The sequence below is a fragment of the Drosophila yakuba genome, chromosome 2R (genome assembly GCF_016746365.2).
Source record: "Drosophila yakuba strain Tai18E2 chromosome 2R, Prin_Dyak_Tai18E2_2.1, whole genome shotgun sequence".
NCBI classification, from domain to species: domain Eukaryota; kingdom Metazoa; phylum Arthropoda; class Insecta; order Diptera; family Drosophilidae; genus Drosophila; species Drosophila yakuba.
In genome coordinates, this window is record NC_052528.2 from 8,962,910 (window position 1) to 8,985,343 (window position 22,434).

At 42.2% G+C, this 22,434-nt stretch overlaps 3 protein-coding genes across 12 annotated transcripts in view; 1 reads left to right on the forward strand and 2 right to left on the reverse strand.

The window, feature by feature from the left end:
- Positions 1-22,434, forward strand: part of LOC6529772 (protein sickie) — a 169,403-nt gene that overhangs the window by 116,080 nt on the left and 30,889 nt on the right. For 5 of the 10 annotated variants that reach the window (XM_015196934.2, XM_039373006.2, XM_015196933.2 and 2 more), the window contains 7 exons: positions 2,258-2,388; positions 3,225-3,333; positions 3,420-4,910; positions 20,374-20,942; positions 21,007-21,151; positions 21,224-21,526; positions 21,635-21,661. In XM_015196934.2, coding sequence (XP_015052420.1) covers positions 2,258-2,388; positions 3,225-3,333; positions 3,420-4,910; positions 20,374-20,942; positions 21,007-21,151; positions 21,224-21,526; positions 21,635-21,661 — 2,775 coding nt within the window. Of the gene's footprint in view, positions 1-2,257; positions 2,389-3,224; positions 3,334-3,419; positions 4,911-13,269; positions 13,691-20,373; positions 20,943-21,006; positions 21,152-21,223; positions 21,527-21,634; positions 21,662-22,434 lie in introns of those variants that run through there. The other 5 variants (XM_015196940.2, XM_015196936.2, XM_015196943.2 and 2 more) reach the window with 2 other exon arrangements.
- LOC6529774 (protein Turandot E) lies at positions 5,356-7,722 on the reverse strand. The gene is made up of 2 exons (XM_002090722.4): positions 7,217-7,722; positions 5,356-7,159 (listed from the first exon to the last, which is right to left on the reverse strand). Exons 1-2 carry the CDS (start codon positions 7,282-7,284, stop codon positions 6,823-6,825), a joined length of 405 nt encoding a protein of 134 aa, XP_002090758.1. The 5' UTR covers positions 7,285-7,722; the 3' UTR covers positions 5,356-6,822.
- Positions 9,759-10,833, reverse strand: LOC6529775 (protein Turandot E-like). Its single transcript, XM_002090723.3, has 2 exons — positions 10,324-10,833; positions 9,759-10,266 (listed from the first exon to the last, which is right to left on the reverse strand). Exons 1-2 carry the CDS (start codon positions 10,389-10,391, stop codon positions 9,903-9,905), a joined length of 432 nt encoding a protein of 143 aa, XP_002090759.2. The 5' UTR covers positions 10,392-10,833; the 3' UTR covers positions 9,759-9,902.

Genomic DNA, 22,434 nt, shown 5'->3' on the forward strand with positions numbered 1-22,434 from the left:
CCGAGTGTAATACGTGGCTTCCCAACGAGAGTCAGGCTTTCAGAAGCTGTTGCCATGACAAATGCAACTCAAGTGATACATTGTACACAAAGCAGCAGCGAAATGCAATGCAAACTAATGGAAGCCAGGACGAGAAGTTCTTCGGGGGTGTGGGCAGGTGGATCAGGACTTCATATATACATACATGTACATATATATGAATACACATTTATATATATAGAAGCACAGATGCCATCAACATTCCCCCCGCCACACGGAAATGTTTAGTGAGTGGTCCAAAACTGCGTGGGCTTGTGGGTTTCTGCAATGGCGGAGTAGCTGGATGTAAGAGGAGGTGAAGCACAGGTGAATGCCACCAGTGGAAGGCATTGGAAACGGAGGAATCAGCCATCCGCAGTGGCAGCTATTATGAGGAACACACACCCGTGGCTCATTCAGTCTGCCAGCAAAGGTCAAAGACACTTGGCAGCTGCTCCTAGTTCTGTTCGCTTCATTTCTGCATCTGTGCAAATCTCCGCATCTCCGCATCTCCAGCAACAAATCAAAAATCAAAACAACAAAAATAAAGACGTAAATTCAATTTGTGCAACAGCGGGGGAATGGGCCAAAATAAAGAACATAAAGAGATGTCGGGGTGCCCGGTGCATTACTTTTGACATGCGACACCTGAAGGGGAGATCGCATCGAAAAGATACGGAATACATGCAGAGTAGTTCCCTGCAGATGTAGATATGGGATGGGTGGAGATATGGGATAGGTGGGGGCGGGTGTCAAGCGAAATGTACAAATGCATCATTAGCAAAGAAAGATAGCGTTTTCACATGGTATATTTATAATAATTATGTTGAAATTATTCAACTATTATGATTTAAAGCACATAAAATGAGTACTTTACTTTGCGTGCCAAAGTGTTTGAATGAATGAAGTGTACCGTTGCGTTTGCTCACATAACAAACTTACAAATGTGCACCCGTGAAAAAGGCAAATCCTTTCAATAACCTAAAGAGTAAAATTATTGTGGGTTGAGATTTCGCCTGAGCTTCCAAAGACATAAAGGTGTTCTGTTTGACTCTTAGAATTCAAAGTTAAATGCGTGAATAGGAGTGTCTCGTATGCGAACAATCCTTTAAAAAATCGCGCCGACAAAGGCGAACCAAACTCCTTGGACGTCTTGAGGAACAATATGAAATGCAAATAAAATAATATGAAAGTAATTTTGCGAGATTTTGCAAAGTTGCGTTGGCTGATGGTTGCCTGTGCCACGGCAAGTAAGAATGTCCTGGCGAAGGAAACATCCTTGCCAAGACCATCAGTCTGGCATGCGTATTTAATTTGCAGAAGGAGACGTGGCAACTTCATTTGTCTGTCAGCTTTGTTTTTATTGTCTGCTTTTTATTCATTTAATACAATTGCTACCAGTTCTCCGCCTTTTTCTGGCTGACTTATTAATGGCCATTTGTATCTTTGTCTGCCACTTGGCTTGGCATCCCGTCCAGAAGTTTATGTGCGCGACTTATTAAAAGTTAGTGCGTTTTGTATTTTTATACGTTTCTTTACTTTCCTCTTCATTTGCCTTCTTAATCAGTCTTATGACTAATTGCGCAGACTAGAATGGAAAGCTCTGCAAAACTGTTTTGTTTTTCTGTATAATTTATGAAGGAGCTTTACTATAAGAAGTTTCAAGCTTTTCTTTCACAATTATTCATTTAAGCAAATTTATTCTTGTCCAAACAGACATTGAATGACCATGGAAGCCAGATATACGCCCGGAATATAATTACATTTGCTATTCAGGAACAATTATAGACCAATCAAAGAGACTACACATGTAACTACGTTCTATACATGTCCGCAAACAAAAGTACTTTGCAGTTGACTATCAACAAGATATGCAAATTTATGATCACGAACATAAAAAATTTACTGCACTGCCAGGTCTTAAAGTCGATGTTGTTTTCTCTTCTTATTTTTTATTGCACCAAGGGGCTTGGCGGCAACCACAAGCCATACGTTCGTTAATTTGTGGGCATGAAATTAATTTAAAAGTATCTTACAGATACTGATACCGCAGTCCACGCAAATCTGTGATTGCAGACTGCCAATAAATATTTACCGGGAACCAGAGGCGTGGGCGACGGCCATTAAAACCATAAAAGATTATTTTTAAAAAACATATTTGTAATTCTCTGTGAATTCATGAATTATTCCTGTTATTATGTGCACTTTAATATCTATATGCATTTCTCCTCGATTGCAGACAAATTGCTCCCGCCTACGCAAAGGTCAATGGCGGCACTGCCATTCCACTGCCCGCCACCGTGATGGTCCAACGGCGCTGTCCGCCGGATAAAGTGCGTCCACTGCCACCCACACCGAATCACACGCCATGTGAGTACTCATCTATGGTTTGGGAAAGTGTATTAAAAAATGCCGTAAGCCCTCAACCACCCCTGATGCGTTGTTGAAGGGAGGTGAGGGACTCCCCATTGTTTACCGGGAATAAACAAATTTCGGTCTCGGGGGTCGGGGGTCGGGAAACAACCACCGAAGCTGGAAAACAGCGACTGCACTTAGCCCTTTTCAAATGCGTTTTATGGGTGGGCCTGTGACCGAGATTTTGGTATTGGAGGGGATCAGATCCCTGGGGATCCCTTTGGGGTTAGAATATCGTATGCCTAAAAGGTGACGTTGATTTGTGGACGAGGTAACTGAATTCTTCATTTAATTAGGAGGCTGGAGAGTAATTTAAAATTCGACAAATTCAGAGACACAAATTTACGAACTTCTTGGTGTCAGGATAAGCGACACAAACACCCAAGAAAGAGCGTAAAAATATTATATTAGCAGTCAAATAAAAGGTGTGAATTAGCTCATCAACCACAATTTCCCGTTCGACATGCATTTTTGACCCAAATTGTGATTCAGCTTGAATCACGGCCGTGGGCATTTTATAGAACAGTTTCACTCTCCATCATGATTTATATTCCAAATATTCGACTGGTCTCTGGGCAATCATAAATCTCGCAGCTCAGACTCCGCCCAATCTGTTATCAGCCTCACGCAAGGCAATTAATTAACTTTAACGTCCGCATTGCCCTTTGCATTAATTTATAGCCTCTGACTCTTTCTGTTAAGGGGACGCCAATCGCCGATAATCGTAAAGTCGAGTGGGTTTGCAGTTCCTTAAAGCATTCTGTAACCCTTGATATCGCTCTTGTTTTCAGCGATACCGGGCCTGGGAAAGAGCGGCAGTGATTTCAATACCAGCCGTCCAAACAGTCCGCCCACCAGCAACCACACCATCCAGAGCCTCAAGAGCGGCAACAATAACAGGTAAGATTCTACTGAGGCTTTCATGTATATCTCCCGAAATGCTTACACATTTTTGTGTAATTTTTAAATAAAATATCTAATTTCAGCCTACGACCCCCGAGCGTTAAGAGCGGCATTCCCTCGCCGAGCAGTCCGCAGACCGCTCCCCAGAAGCACTCGATGCTGGACAAGCTGAAGCTGTTCAACAAGGAGAAGCAACAAAATGCGGTGAATGCCGCCTCAGTAGCCAGCAAAACGCAGATCCAGTCAAAGAGGACATCCTCCTCATCGGGCTTCAGTTCCGCGCGCTCAGAGCGCTCTGATTCCAGCCTGAGTTTGAATGATGGTCACGGATCTCAGCTGAAACCACCCAGTATTAGCGTGAGTTCCCAGAAGCCGCAGCCCAAGACGAAGCAATCCAAGCTGCTGGCCGCCCAGCAGAAGAAGGACCAGGCCAACAAGGCAACCAAGCTGGACAAAAAGGAGAAGAGTCCAGCGAGGTCCTTGAACAAGGAGGAATCGGGCAATGAGTCACGCAGCTCCACAATGGGCAGAACTGGCAAGTCTTCTTTGGTCCGCGGAGTCGCTGGTGTGGAGAAGAACACACCCAAGACGTCCTCGAAGTCCTCGCTGCACTCGAAGTCGGATTCGAAGAGCTCCTTGAAGGCGCCCCAACTCCTCCAGAGTCCCAGTGGCGGGGGATTGCCCAAGCCTATTGCCGCCATCAAGGGCACCAGCAAGTTGCCCTCCTTGGGTGGTGGTGCTGGCCACCCTCCGGCCCCAGAATCTCAGCAGAACCAGCAGCTGCTCAAACGCGAAACCAGTGACATATCCTCGAACATATCCCAGGCACCGCCGGCTGAGCCAGCCATCAGCACACATGCACATATCCATCAGAATCAGACGCCACCACCTCCCTACTATGCGAATAGTCAGCCAACGAGCCACATATCATCGCATGGCTTTCTGAGTGAGCCCAGTACTCCGCAGCACAGCTCGGGTATTTACGGCAACAGTCGCCTTCCGCCACCAAAGTCCGCCCTGAGTGCTCCCAGGAAATTGGAGTACAACGCAGGACCACATATACTCTCCTCTCCACCGCACCACCAGCGACAGGGACTGCCGAGGCCGCTGGTCAACTCGGCACCCAACACACCCACCGCCTCGCCAAACAAGTTCCACACGATACCCTCTAAGATTGTGGGCACGATCTACGAGTCCAAGGAGGAGCAGTTGCCCCCACCACCACCACCAGCCACTGGAAGTTCCATCCTGCCCATGAGACCTCTGCTCAGGGGCTACAACTCGCACGTGACCCTGCCGACGAGGGGCGCTCGCGGTGGCCACCACCCACATCAATCCTACCTGGACTTTTGTGAATCCGACATTGGCCAGGGCTACTGCAGCGATGGCGATGCTCTGCGAGTGGGCAGCTCGCCGGGGGGATCGCGATTTCACGACATCGACAATGGGTACCTTTCAGAGGGAAGCAGCGGTCTCAATGGGCCCAGCTCCTCCGCTGGAGGCATCTCACCCGGAAAGCACTTCCTTAGCATGATGCGGGCCCGAACACAACTGCCTACCACCATTGAAGAGCGGTAAGTTCCACACTTACATTTTGTTCATTATGTTTAACTTGAAGGACAATTTCAATCAATATGGATGTGATGTTGTGCACTGTTTAAATGAAACTGATGGGTGCATAAATAGGAGAACTTTTAGCGTACTGCAACGCCTTCTTATCGTTCTCGGATGCGAGTCTTATTGGGTTATTCTCTGAATCCGTTCTCAAGCTATCAATACTGCCTGAACAATTTAATGCGGCGAGATAAGAAGTTTCAAGAATTCATTCTTAATATATTAAAAAAAATAATTAACAAGAAGTAACCATTCTCGGAATTATACAAATACACAAAAGTGTATCAAAACTCTTTGTCGTCGTATGTAACAGTACCTAAAATGTTTAAATCGCTATACCTTTTAAAGTAATATTGTCATTCAAATAGTTTGTTGTCTTTGCTCCTCCCGTCGTATGATCAACTGTTCCTGTTGACGAATTTTGTTTATAGGATCAGAACCGTCTATATAACATGTTATACACATTATTATGTTACGAATTACAAACCAACAGAACATAAATTACCTGTGGGATATCTTGATTTCCTCCAATCAAATGCGTGGAACATCTTCTGCTAATTTGCATTTTCTTACTTGGGATGACAATTCATTATAACGAGCCGTGATTGGCAATGTGGTTCCTAAGGTGAGCACTTACTTTCTCGCCTGTTGCCATGAGTCATCCGAAATTTGCTTCTTAAGGCAATGTTGCCTCCGTTGACACCAATGAGTCAACCAAAAACTGCCGTTCTTCGATTTTAGCCTGGCATGGCTGGCTGTTTCCAAGAAGATGAACCCTGCCTTTGTGTCTTGTAAATGTGGCGTCTTCTTTTGTCGCCCGGTGCGGCCAAAAAGCGAAATTTAAATGGAAGAATTGCCGGTTCTGGCGCTTCTTTGAGTTCAGGCTTCGGTGCACTTTGGATGGGCTTTGGTGTCATTTCACTCAGCTGGCTCCATTCAATGCGAGCGCCACGCACAATTGGCCGCACTTTTTGTTTCACACTTTTAACATACAGTAATGACAGCCAGTTGAGCACCTCTCATCAGCACGTGAAGCAGTTAATTGCATTGGCAGCCACTTGACTACCTCAACAACTTCCTGCAGGATACACAAGGGTATCCACTTTACAAAGGCCAGCTCCGATCCAGCTAAAATTTGCCAATTTGCATGAAATCCACTCGACGTCAACTGCCAGAGATCGTGCTGCGGTATGTCAAATGTCATTTACAAATTGTCAATGGCAGGCAACTCGACAAACGAAAACTGAAATCCCCATTGATACCCATCCACCTCGAGTCCATTTTCCAAAAATGGTTAAAGTTTGCTTTGAACCTCTTCATTTTTAATGTTGAGGTAGACTTCAGAAGGGGAAACATTTATGTTAAATTTATTTTAAAATTCAAATATATTTCTAAGCAAATATTCTAAATTGAAAGTAGCTAGAAACGTATCTTTAACGGATGATGTATTGTCATATAAGAAGAACTATTGTTATAAGTTTTTGTTTACCACTTCAAGATAAAATATCAGACATTTAAAGACGCTTCCTTTAATTAATTCATTTTTATAACAGTTTTTTGTTAAACCAATTTTATTAAGAACGTTCCAACAAATGTGTTTCTATTCATTTGTTGAAAAGTAGACTTTTACTCAAGCAGAAAGTTTTTGTTTACCACTTCAAGATAAAATATTAGACATTTAAAGACGCTTCCTTTAATTAATTCATTTTTATAACAGTTTTTTTTTAAACCAATTTTATTAAGAACGTTCCAACAAATGTGTTTCTATTAATTTGTTGAAAAGTAGACTTTTACTCAAGCAGATAGGTTTACAATTAAAACATCTCGACAATTGGTCAACGAATTTCAAGTTCCCAGCTTATCCATGTGATCTTATACAACGACCTTTATAATGACTTCAACAACTTTCTTGAGGATGTCAAACAGCGTTCCTCCCTGTGCAGATACTCCGTCAACTTTCTGGTTTTGTTGTGCCCGATACTGCCTTATAGCATTATCGATACCCTTCTTCTCCTGAGCTGTCAGTCGTAGGCGGCTGGAGTATTTCTCGTAAAAGGCAACCAGCGCGGGCAAATTGCGGACCTTCGTGTATTTATCGACGGAGGGATTGCCGAAAATCTGGCTTATTTCTCGGGACTTGGCCGCGAACTCGGCATCACTTTGACCGTGTCCTGAGCCCAAAAGGCAGCCAAGAACGAGGAGAAGGCAGCTGAAAATATGTAATATTAAGACGGCTGTATTTGGATCCCACTTGAGTATTGCTCACCTAATTTGCAGTGCAGAATTCATCTTCAATATTGATGTAGTGCTGTGTAGTGTTCGATTGTAACTCATAAGTTGCAGTCTCAATCACTCGGCTTTATATGCGGTTTGCAAGCGTACTGCACCGCTTTCTTATCACTTACTTATTATAGGGTATTTCTTCGAATTCGTTCTCAGGGTATCAATTCTGCGAAATAAGGAAGTCCAACATATTTATTGAAACATTCTAAGAAGAGGCGCTATTGGAAATTTATATATTTATTAACTTTTTAAGAAGTGACCTTTTACCACTTTCTTGAAAACAAGAAAGTTAAAAGAATATTATTAGGCTCATATTATGAAATATTGCGGCTTAAAATATAACGCAAGAGTATCTACTAACAATAAAATAAAATTCTCGAAATGTATTCTTCATTCGTCAAAGAACTTGTCGGAATGGAGTTTTGCCCACACATCACCGCATTTTATTAAAAAGCGCTTTCGGTCTGTGAATGGGAATTTAAATGAAAGTGGGGCTGTCAGAGGCTTTTCACATTTTCATTAGCCTGCGGTTCTGTCAGCGCGTTTGATCTCTGAAATTAATGCAGTGCCACTGCCGGAACGAACTGAGCTCTTGTAAATAGGAACAGCTGTCGCGAAGTTCAGTAATTCTACTACCGAGCGCCTTGCCAGCACAAATAGAAAGTGACCCTGGGCCCTTGACTCTAAGCCCGGTCACGTAGTGCAGTTGGAAAATATGTTGTAATTGAATTTTAATGCACGTCGCTCAGTGGCAACCTGTCGCATTATCGTCAGGGGTGGAGCCACGGGTCCTGTGGACTCGGCGAGTCCTTGGGGGCAGGAGCTAATCAGTTGCGGCGCAGACACCTGCAGGACATAATTTCCGAAGCCCAACAAGTGAGCCGGTCTTATGACGCCTCAGCATGCGTTGTCTAGCCATGAAAGTAAATCAAAATGCAGCAGGGCGCAAACATATTTCTGCATGGATATGGATATCTGAGTGGCCAACGCAGGGAAAAGGGGTAAAACTGTGGCATCGGAAGCAGACTGTTAGGTGCAAGCCAGACAGGATGTTTGTTGGGAGCGGGTTAGGGACAGGGGTTGTCCAACTGGACGCACATATGGCGGTATCCTCGGTGGCTCGGCGCTGGCCATCGGAAATCCCAGCTACCTCCTTTTATTTAATAAAGCATTTTTCAACGCAATTGATTTATGGTGCGAGCGTGCTATTCTTGCACTTTTACCGGACTCGGTAAGTGAAAATGAACTTTTATTGCATTTTTCGAACGGGAAATACTTACTAAATGTGAGCTTCAAGAGGACAATTTCGAATTTGCCCTAAGATATTTCACCCACATGGATATCTTTCTATGAAAATAAATTAAATAAAAATTTCGCATCTTGGGAATCGCACTCACCACATTATAATGCCTGGAAATTGTTTTTATTAATGCAATCCTCAGACCCAGTGAACCAGGCAGCGTGGGCTAAAAATGTTTCCTGACCGGACATTTCCACCTGTCTGCTTTCCACTGACCCTCAACAGCCTCGATTTGATTAACCTTTTTTGGGCTCCATTTTTGCTCATCCACTTTTTTCTGGTTTTAGTTGACCCCCGAGTGTCGAGTGTGTTAAATGAACCGAACATTTTTGGGGTATTCAATTTGTTTGAGCGTCCTTTTGCGTTAATGCTCATGTGACGCATTATGAACGCGTTATATTTATTGAAGTCGTATACAATTCTTGTAGCGTCAGGCAAAAATAAAAGTATTAAGCTCTTAAAGTATTTAAATGTCTATATCTTTTGTATTTAGGCTAGTATATTCATACAACAAAGTGGAACTGATTTTTAATTTTTTATAAAAGGAAGTCCTTTTTTGTTCTACATATCAATTATGTTTTACATTTCGCTAATACATAATATTCTTCGGATATCTACATTCTACGTGGTTTAGGAAATGACTAAGGATATCTTGTACTCAAACCAATGTTCTCAGTTGTCGACATCCTAGAAATCAGGATGGCAACACGAGATATCCTTAAGATTCCGGATGGCAACTCGAGATAAGATATTTATTGGAAAATTCATATTGGGATTAAAAATGTTCTTCGCAGTTTATGTGGCTATAAGCTGTTGCTACCTTGCAGAAATCCAGCTTTATTAAATATTTTAATTAAAAAATGGCATAAATGTATTGTTTGGAAGAGACGATGAGTATGGTTTGCATTTGACATTATGCACTCGACGTCAACTGCCAGAATCCGTGCCGGAAATCGTGCTGCGTTATGTCAAATGTCATTTACAAATTGTCAATGTTTAATTGTTTAATGTTGAGGTAGACTTCCGATGGGGAAACATTTATGTTAAATTTATTTTAAAATTCAAATATATTTCTTAACAAATATTCTAAATTGAAAGAATCTACAAACGGATGTTTAACGGATGATGAATTGACTATTTACCCTTACTCGAAGAGCTATTATTAGTTTTTGTTTACCACTTCAAGATAAAATCTCAGGCATTTAAAGACGCTTCCTTTAATTAATTCATTTTTATAAAAGTTTTTTGTTTAACCAATTTTATTAAGAACGGTCCAACAAATGTGTTTCTATTCATTTGTTGAAAGGTAGACTATTACTCAAGCAGATAGGTTTACAATTAAAACATCTTGGCAATTGATGAACGAATTTTAAATTTCCAGCTTATCCTCGTGATCTTTTCCAGCGGCCTTTATAATGACTTTAACAATGTTCTTTAAGATGTAAAACAGCGGTCCTCCCTGTGCAGATACTCCGTCAACTTTCTGGTTTTGTTGTGCCCGATACTGCCTTATAGCATTATCGATACCCTTCTTCTCCTGAGCTGTCAGTCGTAGGCGGCTGGAGTATTTCTCGTAAAAGGCAACCAGCGCGGGCAAATTGCGGACCTTCGTGTATTTATCGACGGAGGGATTGCCGAAAATCTGGCTTATTTCTCGGGACTTGGCCGCGAACTCGGCATCACTTTGAGCGTGTCCTGAGCCCAAAAGGCAGCCAAGAACGAGGAGAAGGCAGCTGAAAATATGTAATATTAAGACGGCTGTATTTGGATCCCACTTGAGTATTGCTCACCTAATTTGCAGTGCAGAATTCATCTTCAATATTGATGTAGCGCTGTGTAGTGTTCGATTGTAACTCATAAGTTGCAGTCTCAATCACTCCGCTTTATATGCGGTTTGCAAGCGTACTGCACCGCTTTCTTATCACTTATTTATTATAGGGTATTTCTCCGAATTCGTTCTCAGGGTATCAATTCTGCGAGATAAGGAAATTTAACATATTTATTGAAACATTCTAAGAAAAGGCGCCATTGGTAATATGTATATATATTTATTAACTTTTTAAGGAGTGATCTTTTACCACTTTCTTGAAAACCAGAAAGTTATTAGATAATTATTACGTTCATATTATGAAATAATGCGGCTTAAACTATTAAGCAAGAGTAGCTGCTGACTATACAATTAAATTCCCGAAATGTATTCTTCATTCGTCAAAGAAGCGTAAGGGAAAAATCAAAGTACTATGAACTTAAAGTCTATTTATTTTGTATTTGGGCTAGTATATTCGGACAACAAAGTGGAAATGATTTTTAATTTTTTATAAAAGGAACTCATTTTTTTCTACATATTAAATATTTTCTACATTTCGCTCATACATAATATTCTTCGGATATCTACATTCTACGTGGTTTAGGAAATGACTAAGGGTATCTTGTACTCAAACCAATGTTCTCAGTTGTCGACATCCTAGAAATCAGGATGGCAACACGAGATATCCTTAAGATTCCGGATGGCAACTCGAGATAAGATATTTATTGAAAATTCATATTGGGATTAAAAATGTTCTTCAAAGTTTATGTGGCTATGAGCTGTTGCTACCTTGCAGAAATCAAGCGTTATTGGGTGATACAAGTTGACTGCGTAATTAAATTAAATATTTTTATTAAAAAATCGCATGAATGTATTTTTTGGAAGAGACAAAGAGTATGGTTTTCATTTGACATTATGCAAAACGCAATTCAACAAATTGCTCTGCAAAACAATTGCAACATTTGTCAGGCTTGGCGAATCAAAAAACAGTTGCACTTTTCCGTGCGCCAGAAAATCAAATAGTTAAAACTGCAGGCGCTCTGGCTCAAAAGCCAACTTCTTTCATTCGAACTCACCCACGGCACAATAAAAACTGCACAATTAAAAGCAACTCAAGGCGTGTGGCCAAGCAATCGTAAGCCTTTAAGCCATAACTGACCTTTCCACATGCCCCAATCAAACACGTTAGTGTGTGTGTACGAATCTATTGTGGCTTGGACTTGGCCAACAGCAGCAGCTGAGACTTGGATTTTGACTTTATTGCTTTGCAATAACTTGGCCACGGCTCCAAGCTATTATTCTCAGTTACATTTTTGTACAGCATCGCGCCTTTTTAATTATGACTTGGAGAAGAGTGACAAGCGGCTGTGACTATTTGATTGTCTGGGAAAGCAGAGAGATGATAATCGCAAATAACCAAAATGACAGTGCCCAGTGTTAAGAAGACATTGAAGTGTCTGAAATAATATAAGCAAATTAATTTGTTTATATTATTAATATTACGTTATACATCTGTTGTTCGATTATCGATATTTCCTAATTTAGCAATTCCAATTGGACAGCCAATTGTACAACGAAATCACTGTTTTCCGTTCCACAAGATTAATGAGCTGCGTCAAAATAATGAAATGCCATAAAATGTTCTGTGTGTGCACATGGTGCTTGGTGCTTGGTGCTTGGATATCGCTGTCAATTAATGAATTTCCATCGTCAACTTGCCAGCCAATCAAGTTTCGCTTTTCATTCACCAAACACTTCTGAACATTTTGCAGTTTTTTTTTGGTTATTGGTGCATTGCAACAGCACAACCAGCCCGCCCTTGGCTCAATTATTTCTGGCGTTTAAGCCGGGCTGACAAACGCCCAAACAGTGCGAAACGAGTTTTGGTTGTTGGCATCAGGAAAAGAGCGAACTTAGTTTCGAACTGGGCTTTTCTCTTAAGTTCGGGCCAACAGCTGTATGTGGCTCTCTCCACCGAAATGTGACTGAAAGACATTTGTTGCTTTGGCAGAGACAGTTTGCTCGAGAGTGGGTGGAACTCTGCGAGAGAACCACCAACGCACCACCGCACCACCAACCCACTTGGCAGTCGCAAGATTCCCTTGCTCTGCTCCTGGCCATGATTCACATCATATGGCGGGACTCAGGACCCAGGACTCAGGACTTGGCCGAAAGAGAGCAAAAGCGCAGAATTATGGGAAAAAGAAAAACATAATTCCACTTTTTATATGCACGTACAAGGAACCATAAGCCCGAATTACTGTCGTTCTAAGAGTAAGAAATATGACAGTTTTATAAGTGTTTTGGTAGCAGTAAACATATTTTGATATTTGGAAAACACAAACAAGTTTCTGAAAACTTGCAATTAATCCCTTTGTGTTGAATATAGAAAAGTCTTCGTTAATTACAAAGTTTATTGTAAAATCCCCTGAATATTATAAGCGCAGAGTTTAAATTAGCAAGTTCTTTTTCTTTATGGTAAGACAACCCATAAATTACAAATCTTACAAACTTTGCGAGAACTTCCTTTTCGCCAAACTTTCCAACCCACTGCCACAACCAATTCTCCTTTTTGCTGTTTTGGCAAATTATCATGCTCCGGGCTGCTTAACTATTTAACAAGTGCGTGGCCAGCAGAGCGCGGACCAAAAAATACGCCCAAAGCCAAAAATGCGAAACGCCAGAGTTGCAAACAGACAGGTATGGCCATACCCAGATGGCGTGGTGTTCAGGTGGGCAGGTGTCTTGAATTCGACTGGCGTTGCATGTCACAAAACCTTTTACTTTCAACGCAGAAACGCCAGAATTCTCTTAGCCCCAGCGGCTCTCTTTGGGTCGCTCTTAAAATGGCTTTTCGAAATTTTCCTGCCTTTCGAACTTGGGTTTTCCACGGCACAACGGAGAGCAACCCCAGAAACGCATTTGAACACTCGGTCTTTGCGGTTGCGACATGAAAATGCTGCGGCACCAGCGGATGGAAACAGCGCGTTCATAAAAATATTTAAAATTCAGTAAACATGTGGAAAGTTGTAAAATAAAATGATTTAATAAATACGTTGGTTAAGATTTTTGAAGTGACTTGTGCTCTCATAAATTAGGATTTTCCTCTCCTAACAGCCTAAGTGACTCTCTGCAAAAAGTATCAGCTCATAGAGCTTTTTAAAAAGTGTAAACGAAATATTTTGCTCGAAATGAATATATTCAAATGACAAGTGAAGTGGTTTATATACGAGTGCTGGGAAAACAAAACGAATTCCCATGAGTAACCCTAACTTGCATACTTTTCAGCGTGCGGATAACAATGTTCGTGGAGTGAAAACTTCTCCAATATTTGCCGACATCAGATAAAGGTAAATTTTTTAAATTACTCCGTTCCAATCGGGATCCCACCTTCGCCAACAAATGGAGGAGCAGCGGGTGTCAATGACTGCCCCGGGGCATTAAACCCTCGGACCGACTTTGACTTCCATTCAAACTCCGTCCTTTGTTTACTCGGTCCTGGTGTGTTTGCTCTGGTGTTTGTCCTCCTGTTTGGCCAAGTTGTATGCAAAGAAGGTCACAAAAAGGGCTCCCTGTCAAAGGTAAACAAACATAGAAGCCAGACCCGCTTGCATTTTCCCACATGTCGCCCTAATCAATTTACTCGCTCTGTCTATCAACTGTCCATCAATTTCAACAGTTACTTCAAATAGCAGATCTTCTTTCATTTATGTACATTCCAACTAGTTGAAAGCGCCCATAAATCTTAAAAGGGAACCACTGGGGGCCACCTTTCAAAAAAGGACAACACCAAAAGCAACAGGCAGTGTGTATCCTTCGAAGGACCTGTTTTTTCACCTCTCAACCCCCTCAAGTGGCTTTCCCTAATAGTTCCTGTGCTCGGGCTTAGCTGGAATTTAAAATGAGCTAAGCGGCTTTCGAGCCACGCCTGGCTGGGGTCTGAAGAACCACCAGCAACCGCACAGGGTTAAGCTGGTTAAGCCATGAGGTTTTAGTCCCGATCCAGTTAAAAAGCTGAACAGGGAGGTGGCTTCCGGCTACAAAATACTATTCTGGATAATTATACAAACGTTGTTAATTTTAAATGCATTCTCTTGATTTGATGTGTGATTTCCAAATTATGCCATAAACACTTGTTGATTACAATCCATTAAATTGATGTCATAAGTGATTGAAACAAAAGGTTATTTATATTTTTGGACAAGGAGTATTCTGAGTTCCTTAATTCGAATCTGTTCTTCAAGCCTAACAATTTGATAAACTTCCCCTGTTTCAATGTTCAATGTAAGAGCAATGAACTGCGGAAAGCGTTTCCTTTAGTTTTGTGTTCCCGGCATTCCAACCCCCAGCAAGGTGAAATGGCACTTAATTTAATGTTAAATTTATGTAAGACAGTCAGAGGCTAATAAAAACGCCTCAAATGCCGGCCTGGCATATATAAAACTTTTATGTCGGCCAGCACAGAAAGAGATTCACACTATTGCGGCAAGGGAGAGCGAGCGGAGGAAGGACGTGGAAACCCGGGAATCCGGGAACCCGGTAACAGGACGGGCAAGACAGGACGGCCCAAACGGGGCCATAAACGGGTTGGCCTAAAAACGGCAGAAGTTTGCCGCAGTGGAAACTGTCAAGTGGCGAACCCAAAACAATACCGCAACGCAAACCCACTTTGCATGATTTAGGGCCATAGGGAAAATCGCAATGTACCTTGCGATATACCACTTATCCTGCTGCTTATCCTGGCTCACACATAGTCCTGGCAAGTCAGATATGTGAGCAGCCGGGAGGTGTGTCCTTTGTATGGCAAATCGATGGCACAATGTGATTAGCAACAACAAATTACTTGGCGTTGTGCTGGGCGATCGAAGAGGGCTTGTCTTTTGCGTGTCCTCTGACTGAAGGACCCCAAAGTAAACTGACAAGCGACGTAAGCAAACTAACTAACTTACCAAATGAGTTTATTAATGAGCAACCTAAGTAGTTCTGCCAGGTGAAAATAGGGGTAAGAAAGTGGAAAGCCCATTAAGTTCTTTAATTATAACATTCTTGAAAAGGCCAACCCAAAGTATCTTTAGTTTTAACTGAAACTGGGAACTCAATACAGCAGCAGATGTCCTGTCATTAAAGCTCGTCTGTCCAAAAGAACCCCATGTCTAGTACTTTATATAAGTTTCATTTATCTTCCTTCCTTCTCAATTGTTAAAGTCAACTTGTCCGATGCTTTGTAACTCTCATATCCGGTTTCTATCCTGCTCCTCTGAGCGTTTAGCTCTGTCTGTTGTTTGTCTGAAATTTGCAGTTTTCTTAATTAAAATGTGCAACCAAAAACCCAGCTCCCTAATTTTTCAGACAGGACTATTTCTTAGCAATTGGACTGAACTAAAGTATTATGTTTTGGCTTAGCATATTAACAAAGTTTTGTGCTTAATTTAATCTGCATTCGTTTGACGCTTTTATCCGAGGAGCCCTCTGAAGTCCAAAATAGCCGGTCAAGAATTTTTGTTTCGCAAAAACTTGTCGAAAAAGTTTCTCCTTTGAGTGGTGCCCCATACAATGTTTTAACTCACTGGAAGGCCGCTTTTCGTCTTACCAACTGGACCCATTTTCCTGGCTGCCATAATTTATGGCCACACACAGTCGGTCGAGTATCGCAAAAGGCAAACAATTGCTTTGGGGAAATACTCCCTGTCGGTTGCATAATTGATGTGGGTTTGCTCGTACGACTGTGCAATTCTTTTTGCTACCTAGTAGATGCGAGTCAGATGGCTTCAGTGGGATAATGGTACCTGAAAAGATTAAACCTAGATGGAAATGAATTGAGAATGAAAAGGAAATACTTTCTTTAAGTTATCTGTTTAACAATAATTATACCCCTAAATGAAATATTTTATTAATTTGTATAAATATGTATATAACAATCCTAGAGCACAGAAAGCTAGTCTGGTAGAAAGGATCCCTCTTTGCTACTCAAATCCTCCATTATATCCTTGACACAGTCGCCGCTCTTTGCCTTGTTTTGAGTGCTGCCTGCTTTTAGGCGCCCTTTCGCCTTGTTCGCCGCCATTTGCAAGGCCATCGCGGAATAGAAACCAAGCTGGGGGAGGTGGAGCTCGGTTGAAGGTTGCGTGCCAACTCATCTCGGATCGTGGGAGCCACCCACATTCCGGCCTGCATGTTCGACACTTTTATTAATGCGCTCGCAACGCCTGTAAGGCTGTCAGAATTCCATTCACAGAACGTTATCGTGTTCGGGAAAGGGGAAAGGGAGGGAAAAACGGATCCGAAGGACACTGTAGCATTGTTTGCTATTTCCTGGGCTGATAAGTCGGTATACTTTGCCGCCAACGCTTCTTTCTTTGCTGACAGCTGTAATAAGTGAAAAGCATTGCAGGATCCCATTTTATATGGCTTACACAAGAATTATATATTTTCGCAGAAAGCTAAGCATAAAATGAGCTAAAAGAGAGGGATTTTGTTTTAATTCGGTGATTTTTCTACATCGCAGAATTACAATAAGCAGAACTATGGTGATTCTAATGCCATCCACCCAACCACCTTTCCCTCTTTGGAGTCATTACCATTACCTTTCTTTGCCTTTCCTCAAGTCCTGGCCACGGCCTCCATTAGTCACTTTGGCGCATACACAAGTGCCTGGGTGAATTAGGGTCACTAATTTTTGTCAAGGACCTGAATTCCACGCCTAATTATCTACGTAAAAGCCCATGCCCGTTCGGCGGGTTTCAGAGCCAACTGTCAATTAAAAGCGGCAATTACGCCAATGTGTTGCCACCTCGAAAAGCAATCCCCTTCTGAAAACATGGCCGCCAGAGGCCTTCTCATTTAAATTGAACACGTGCTTTTGGTCAGGGAATAAATTAGCGCGACTAAATTAAAAAATATTCGAACACAGTCCGGAATTTAAACAGACCGACACTCTAAAGCGCAATGAGGACCGCTTGTTTATGGCTTTTCACTTTGTCTTTCCGCCCTGGTTGTTGTGCTCCTGCCACTCGGCTCGGCTCCCATGCAAATTACATTTTGTGCACGAAATTAGGAAACTCCAGCGGACTAAAATGGCCGAAATAGTGGGAGCCATGAAACTGGGAAGTTCGCTGCAGACATGCATGGAATTTCATTTTTGCACTCTCGCCTGGGGAGGCATTTATTTTTTGGCAACACGTTTTACGTATATGCCGCATGTGCTCCCAAAACTAAAGTCCGCGCACTGACATCGATACAAAGTGCACACAACGGCAGGACGGAGCTCTGAAATGCCAGGATTCCATTTAGGGGACGAGGTCCTTGCCACCCCCAAGCACAATGAACGACGAGGCTTTTATTTTAAACATTAGAAATTGGCAGTAAAGAATTATAGCGATTGTTTATGGACGTTAGAAGCAATGTAGATTTTATCAAAATCCAATATTTAATTCGCAATAATTCCAATAGGCATGCCATTCCTTGGTATTGATTCATATCCACTTACTAGTAATCTGATAGTTCTTGAGTAATTAAAATTGTTAGCCGTGTTCAATACGTTTAAAAGGACAACGTACCAAAATAAAAGAAATAGAATAATGCCTAAAATAAATAGAAAATCGTATGTCAGTTCCTGGCAACACAATACAAAAGAATGGTGCTGATTCAAAGTAATGTAAGACCCGCTATTATACCACCCCTTTTTAATATTTTTATTGAATAAAACAAGACGAATAAAACGAATGAATAAAACAAGTGCTCTGGAAGGGTACTAAGAATTCGGCTCTTAGCTGTCCTTTTCTTCGTTCCATTTCGAATTATGGCTATAAATCCGCTTTCCGTTGCTCCTTTCGAATTCCCTGCTTGTGAGTCTGTTCAGAATGGGTGTGTGCCAGTTTCCATTTCTTTTTTTTTGATTGGCCGAAAAAAATTTATGCGCAATTTTTTGCAGAAGCTTGAGGCTGAAAAGGGAAGAAAAATGCCTCCATTGCAAGGATTCTGTTGCTACGCTTCATTTGTTTGCCTTTTGCTGCTGCACTGAAGTTGAAAAAAATTTGCAGTTCACACTGAATTCGCATACTAAATTCCACAAAATAAATACATTCAACGAGCACACACAGTCCAAAAGAACGATAAATAATCATTGTATTGCTACTAAAAGAAAAACACAATATGTTAATAAATAAACTACATAAACAAAGCTTTGGCCGAAGATGTGTTCAACGGATACGGCGAGTCGCAACTGGATTCAATCAATTGATGTATGCCAGCGTTTAAGTTAACTATAATTGAATTTAAGGGCTGCGCTCATATTCGCCCACCCATGCCGACTGATATTCCTATCGATTTCACCCACTTGCCGTTCAAGAGGCATCGGGGGTCATTTGACCACCTGCACAGTGATATGGCAATCGGTATTGATTTTTGCTTCCAGCTACGTACCTACGTTCCCCAGCTCGCCACTCCTCCCCTTTCATGCATATTGAGTGCGCGACAATTTATGAGCTTTATGTGTCACTTCTGATGCCACTTTCACTGGCATTTTCCGTCCACACCCACCCCACAAGAGTCCCTCACTCGCAAGAGAGACAGTCACGCATTCTTCGAGGGTATGACGAGCGGAACCCAACCCTCGGATCCAAATGGACGTCTCAGTTTCAGGGAGAATGTTGTTTTTTCCCCTGCAGTTCGGGTCGAGCTGAACTGTAATTGCTTGCTGGGGTGTAGTTTGGTTTTACGACCCAGACAGCTGTTTTCCTCGTCCTTCGGCTGTGCTCCACTTTACGTAGCCCCAAATCATAGCGTGCTATTCAGGATTTCAGCACTTTAGTCGCCCTGGAAACCGCTGTGAAACGCAACTCCAATTAGTTAATTTATTGGCCAGCTTTTCTCTTTGTTGTACCATGAACTCCATTTAGATTGGTGATGCTTTAAATTGTTATAATTTGGTTTGATGCCAGCAGAAGCCACATGGAATACTCGCTATTCGGGCTTGCGATATTTTATCTCTGCAATTTTATTTTACCATTCCGTTTTGCATTGTGGCAGGATTTTTGGTTTATTCCAAAGCAAGAGAAGATTAGAGCCTGAAATGTATTAAAACCAATTTATCTTTATTATTTTATCAAAAGAGAATGAAACAGTGAAAGAGAATTTATCACGTATAAAATAATTATCCTTTTTGTAATTATTTTATGAAACTTTTTGAGAATGTTATTTCTTCTGATATATTTTGCCAGTGACCGTGCTCGTATTCAAATTCTTTTTAAGTTCCCAAAATCGGAAATAGGATTATTTATTTTATACAGGATATATTTCTGTATTGCTCTACGTTCTATAAATTTTGTGCTGAAATTTTCGGCAGCAGAAAGTGACTTTCCACATAAATAAACAACATTATTTATTGGATCACGGACACGCCCAATTAGTTTTGATATATGGCAGCCAAGCAGAGATGATACCTTCCCATTGCGATCCAGCTTGGATTGCTATTTTCCGGCTGTCTTGACTAAAAGGCACTCACGCTCTGCGCCCAGCCGGAATATCCTTTGTCATTTTAATTGAAAAATGTAGCCATTCCTTGGGACGCCCCTTTCTCTGCCCGCCCGAACACCTCTTTCGCTAGCCACTTGGCAATTGTATTTGCGGATTGTCTGCCAGCTCCTCTGGTTAAGGTCTTTTGTCCGCCTTTGTCTCAGTTGGATGGCTTGACTTTCCGTCGTTTGAATGGCGTTTGTTTGCCCGCTGATTTGGCCATTGTTCGGCAATTTAACTCTTGAATAGAATTTTGATGTGTACATTATAAAAATGTATTTTATAGTACTTATCTAGGTATATAAAATCAATTTTAAGGCTTGTCTCGCATAAATTAAAAAATAAATTCTTGGCGAAATATATTTAGTGCCATCCTTAACAGATTTATTTGAAGCCTTTTCCTTTTAAAAAGCGGCTAGGCAATTAGCTGTCATATACTAATGGTTACATACTTATGAGTAAATAATTATATATCTATTTTTATATAATAAAACATTCCGTTGTTTGGTCATCCTTTCAGTATTCGCAATAGTCGCGGCTCCTTGGACAGCATTGGAACCGCCGCGAACGGCAGCTCAGCGGCCAGCCAGGCCAGCTCCAGCGGCGGCTCCACCACCACCCACGCCCACGCCCATAACAACAACAATAACAACAACAATAACTCGGCAGGCGGCAGTAAAATGGATGGCAGTCCCCACCACCGGCCAGGATCTCGGAATGGGCGCGATAATTGGAGCAAAATGCCGGAACCGCTCAACGGCCAGAAGGTGGAGAAGTCGGAGAAGTCCTCGCCATCCCGTCGCAGCATGGGCGGCGGTGGGAGTGGCAGTTCCTCCAAGCAGGGATCGCCCTCCTCCTCTTCCACGCGAACCAAGGGGGTTCCGCCCAGTTTTGGCTATGTAAAGCGAGCCAACGGCAGCATCGCCTCCACCGCCGAGCAGCAGAACATCGCCATGATGATGGCCACCGGTGGGGCGGCAGCAAATGGACTGCCCTGCGGTCGTACCGCTCATGTATCGGCGGTACCGCGGACCGCCAGCGGTCGCAAGATTGCCGGCGGCACCCAAACCCTGCCAAATGACATGAACAGTGAGTACAAGTAAATGAACATGTACCATTTATGTTAAATAAAATGTATTGTAATCTGTTATAGAGCTTCCCCCGAACACTCAGCACCGGAGCTTTTCCTTGACAGGACCAACGGCCACCCAATTGAGCCAGTCCATTAGGGAGCGACTAGCCACCGGATCACACAGCCTACCTAAGCCGGGCAGCGACTTGCACGTATTTCAGCACAGGTAATAATATAATAATCTCAAAAATAGGAGGATTTCCGTACAATTGAGCTTAAAAATTGTTCTTTCGTACAGAATCTCCAATCGAGGAGGTGCTCGTCACGACGGATCGCTGTCCGATACGCAAACCTACGCCGAGGTCAAGCCAGAATATAGCTCATACGCCATGTGGCTTAAGCACAGCAATACGGCGGGCAGTCGGCTGTCTGACGGCGAGTCCGCGGAGCAGCTGCAGATTGGCTCCCCAGCGATGACCCGTCATGGTCACAAGATGATACACAATCGCTCCGGAGGACCGGGTCAGATGGCGGGTCAAATGTCGGGCAATGAGTCGCCCTACGTGCAAAGTCCGCGCATGAACCGCAGCAATAGCATAAGGTTGGTTTTGCTTTAATGCCAAGATAGTAAACACTCCCTTGCTGCATGAATGTACCTGTATCTCTACTTTTCTCTTTTTCCTCTGTACATCTGGTTACCCTTGAACAGCTACTTGAAAGAAAGGACATATCCAAGGTGACCAAAGAGTTTCAGCACACATTTTTATGCAAACATTTTTGCATCTCATCGGCAAACAATCAGCAACAGCTTAACCACTTTTTGCCACCCACTTGCATTTTACATGTTGCATGCTTATTATATAAATAAGTTATTCTACCAACACGTCCATTGCGTTGTAGAATTTGATATTGTTACTCCATTGGGTTTTTTAATTTCCAGAGCTGCCAAGTTACGTTGCTCTTTTTATGTTTTTTTCTTGAATGTATTATTGTAGACGGACTTTCTCACAACACACAGTAAGGGGAGGAATGTCCTTATAGAAAAATCAACTACCATACAAGCACACTTTTTTGCCTGTCAGCGGTATTTTACTTTTTCTTCTCCCTTAAATATGCAAAACACTTTTGGTATTCCTGTTTTAAGCCACCAGAAAGCCAAGCGAACTTACCTTCGACTGGTAGCCTCCATGTCGCCAGGACATATGCTTGTTTTTCCATGTGTCGCTCTGCATATTTAAAGGATTCACTTAAAGCCAAAGAACCGAGAAGGGCGACCTGCCCAGTTATTTAAAGAGGAAAGTTTTCCGATGCTTTGGCGTTTGGGCAGGTTGTCGCCAACAGACAATGTGAAAGCTCGTTGGAAAAACGAGCTGGGAAAACCATTCAGAAACAAAAAATATAAAAACCCCAAAGGGAAAATGGAAAACGAAAAAACAAAGAAGAGTCTGCTAGCTGGGAGGTGTTGTTGATGGCCAGATTATTATTTGACATGTCAATAGCTTTGCGAAC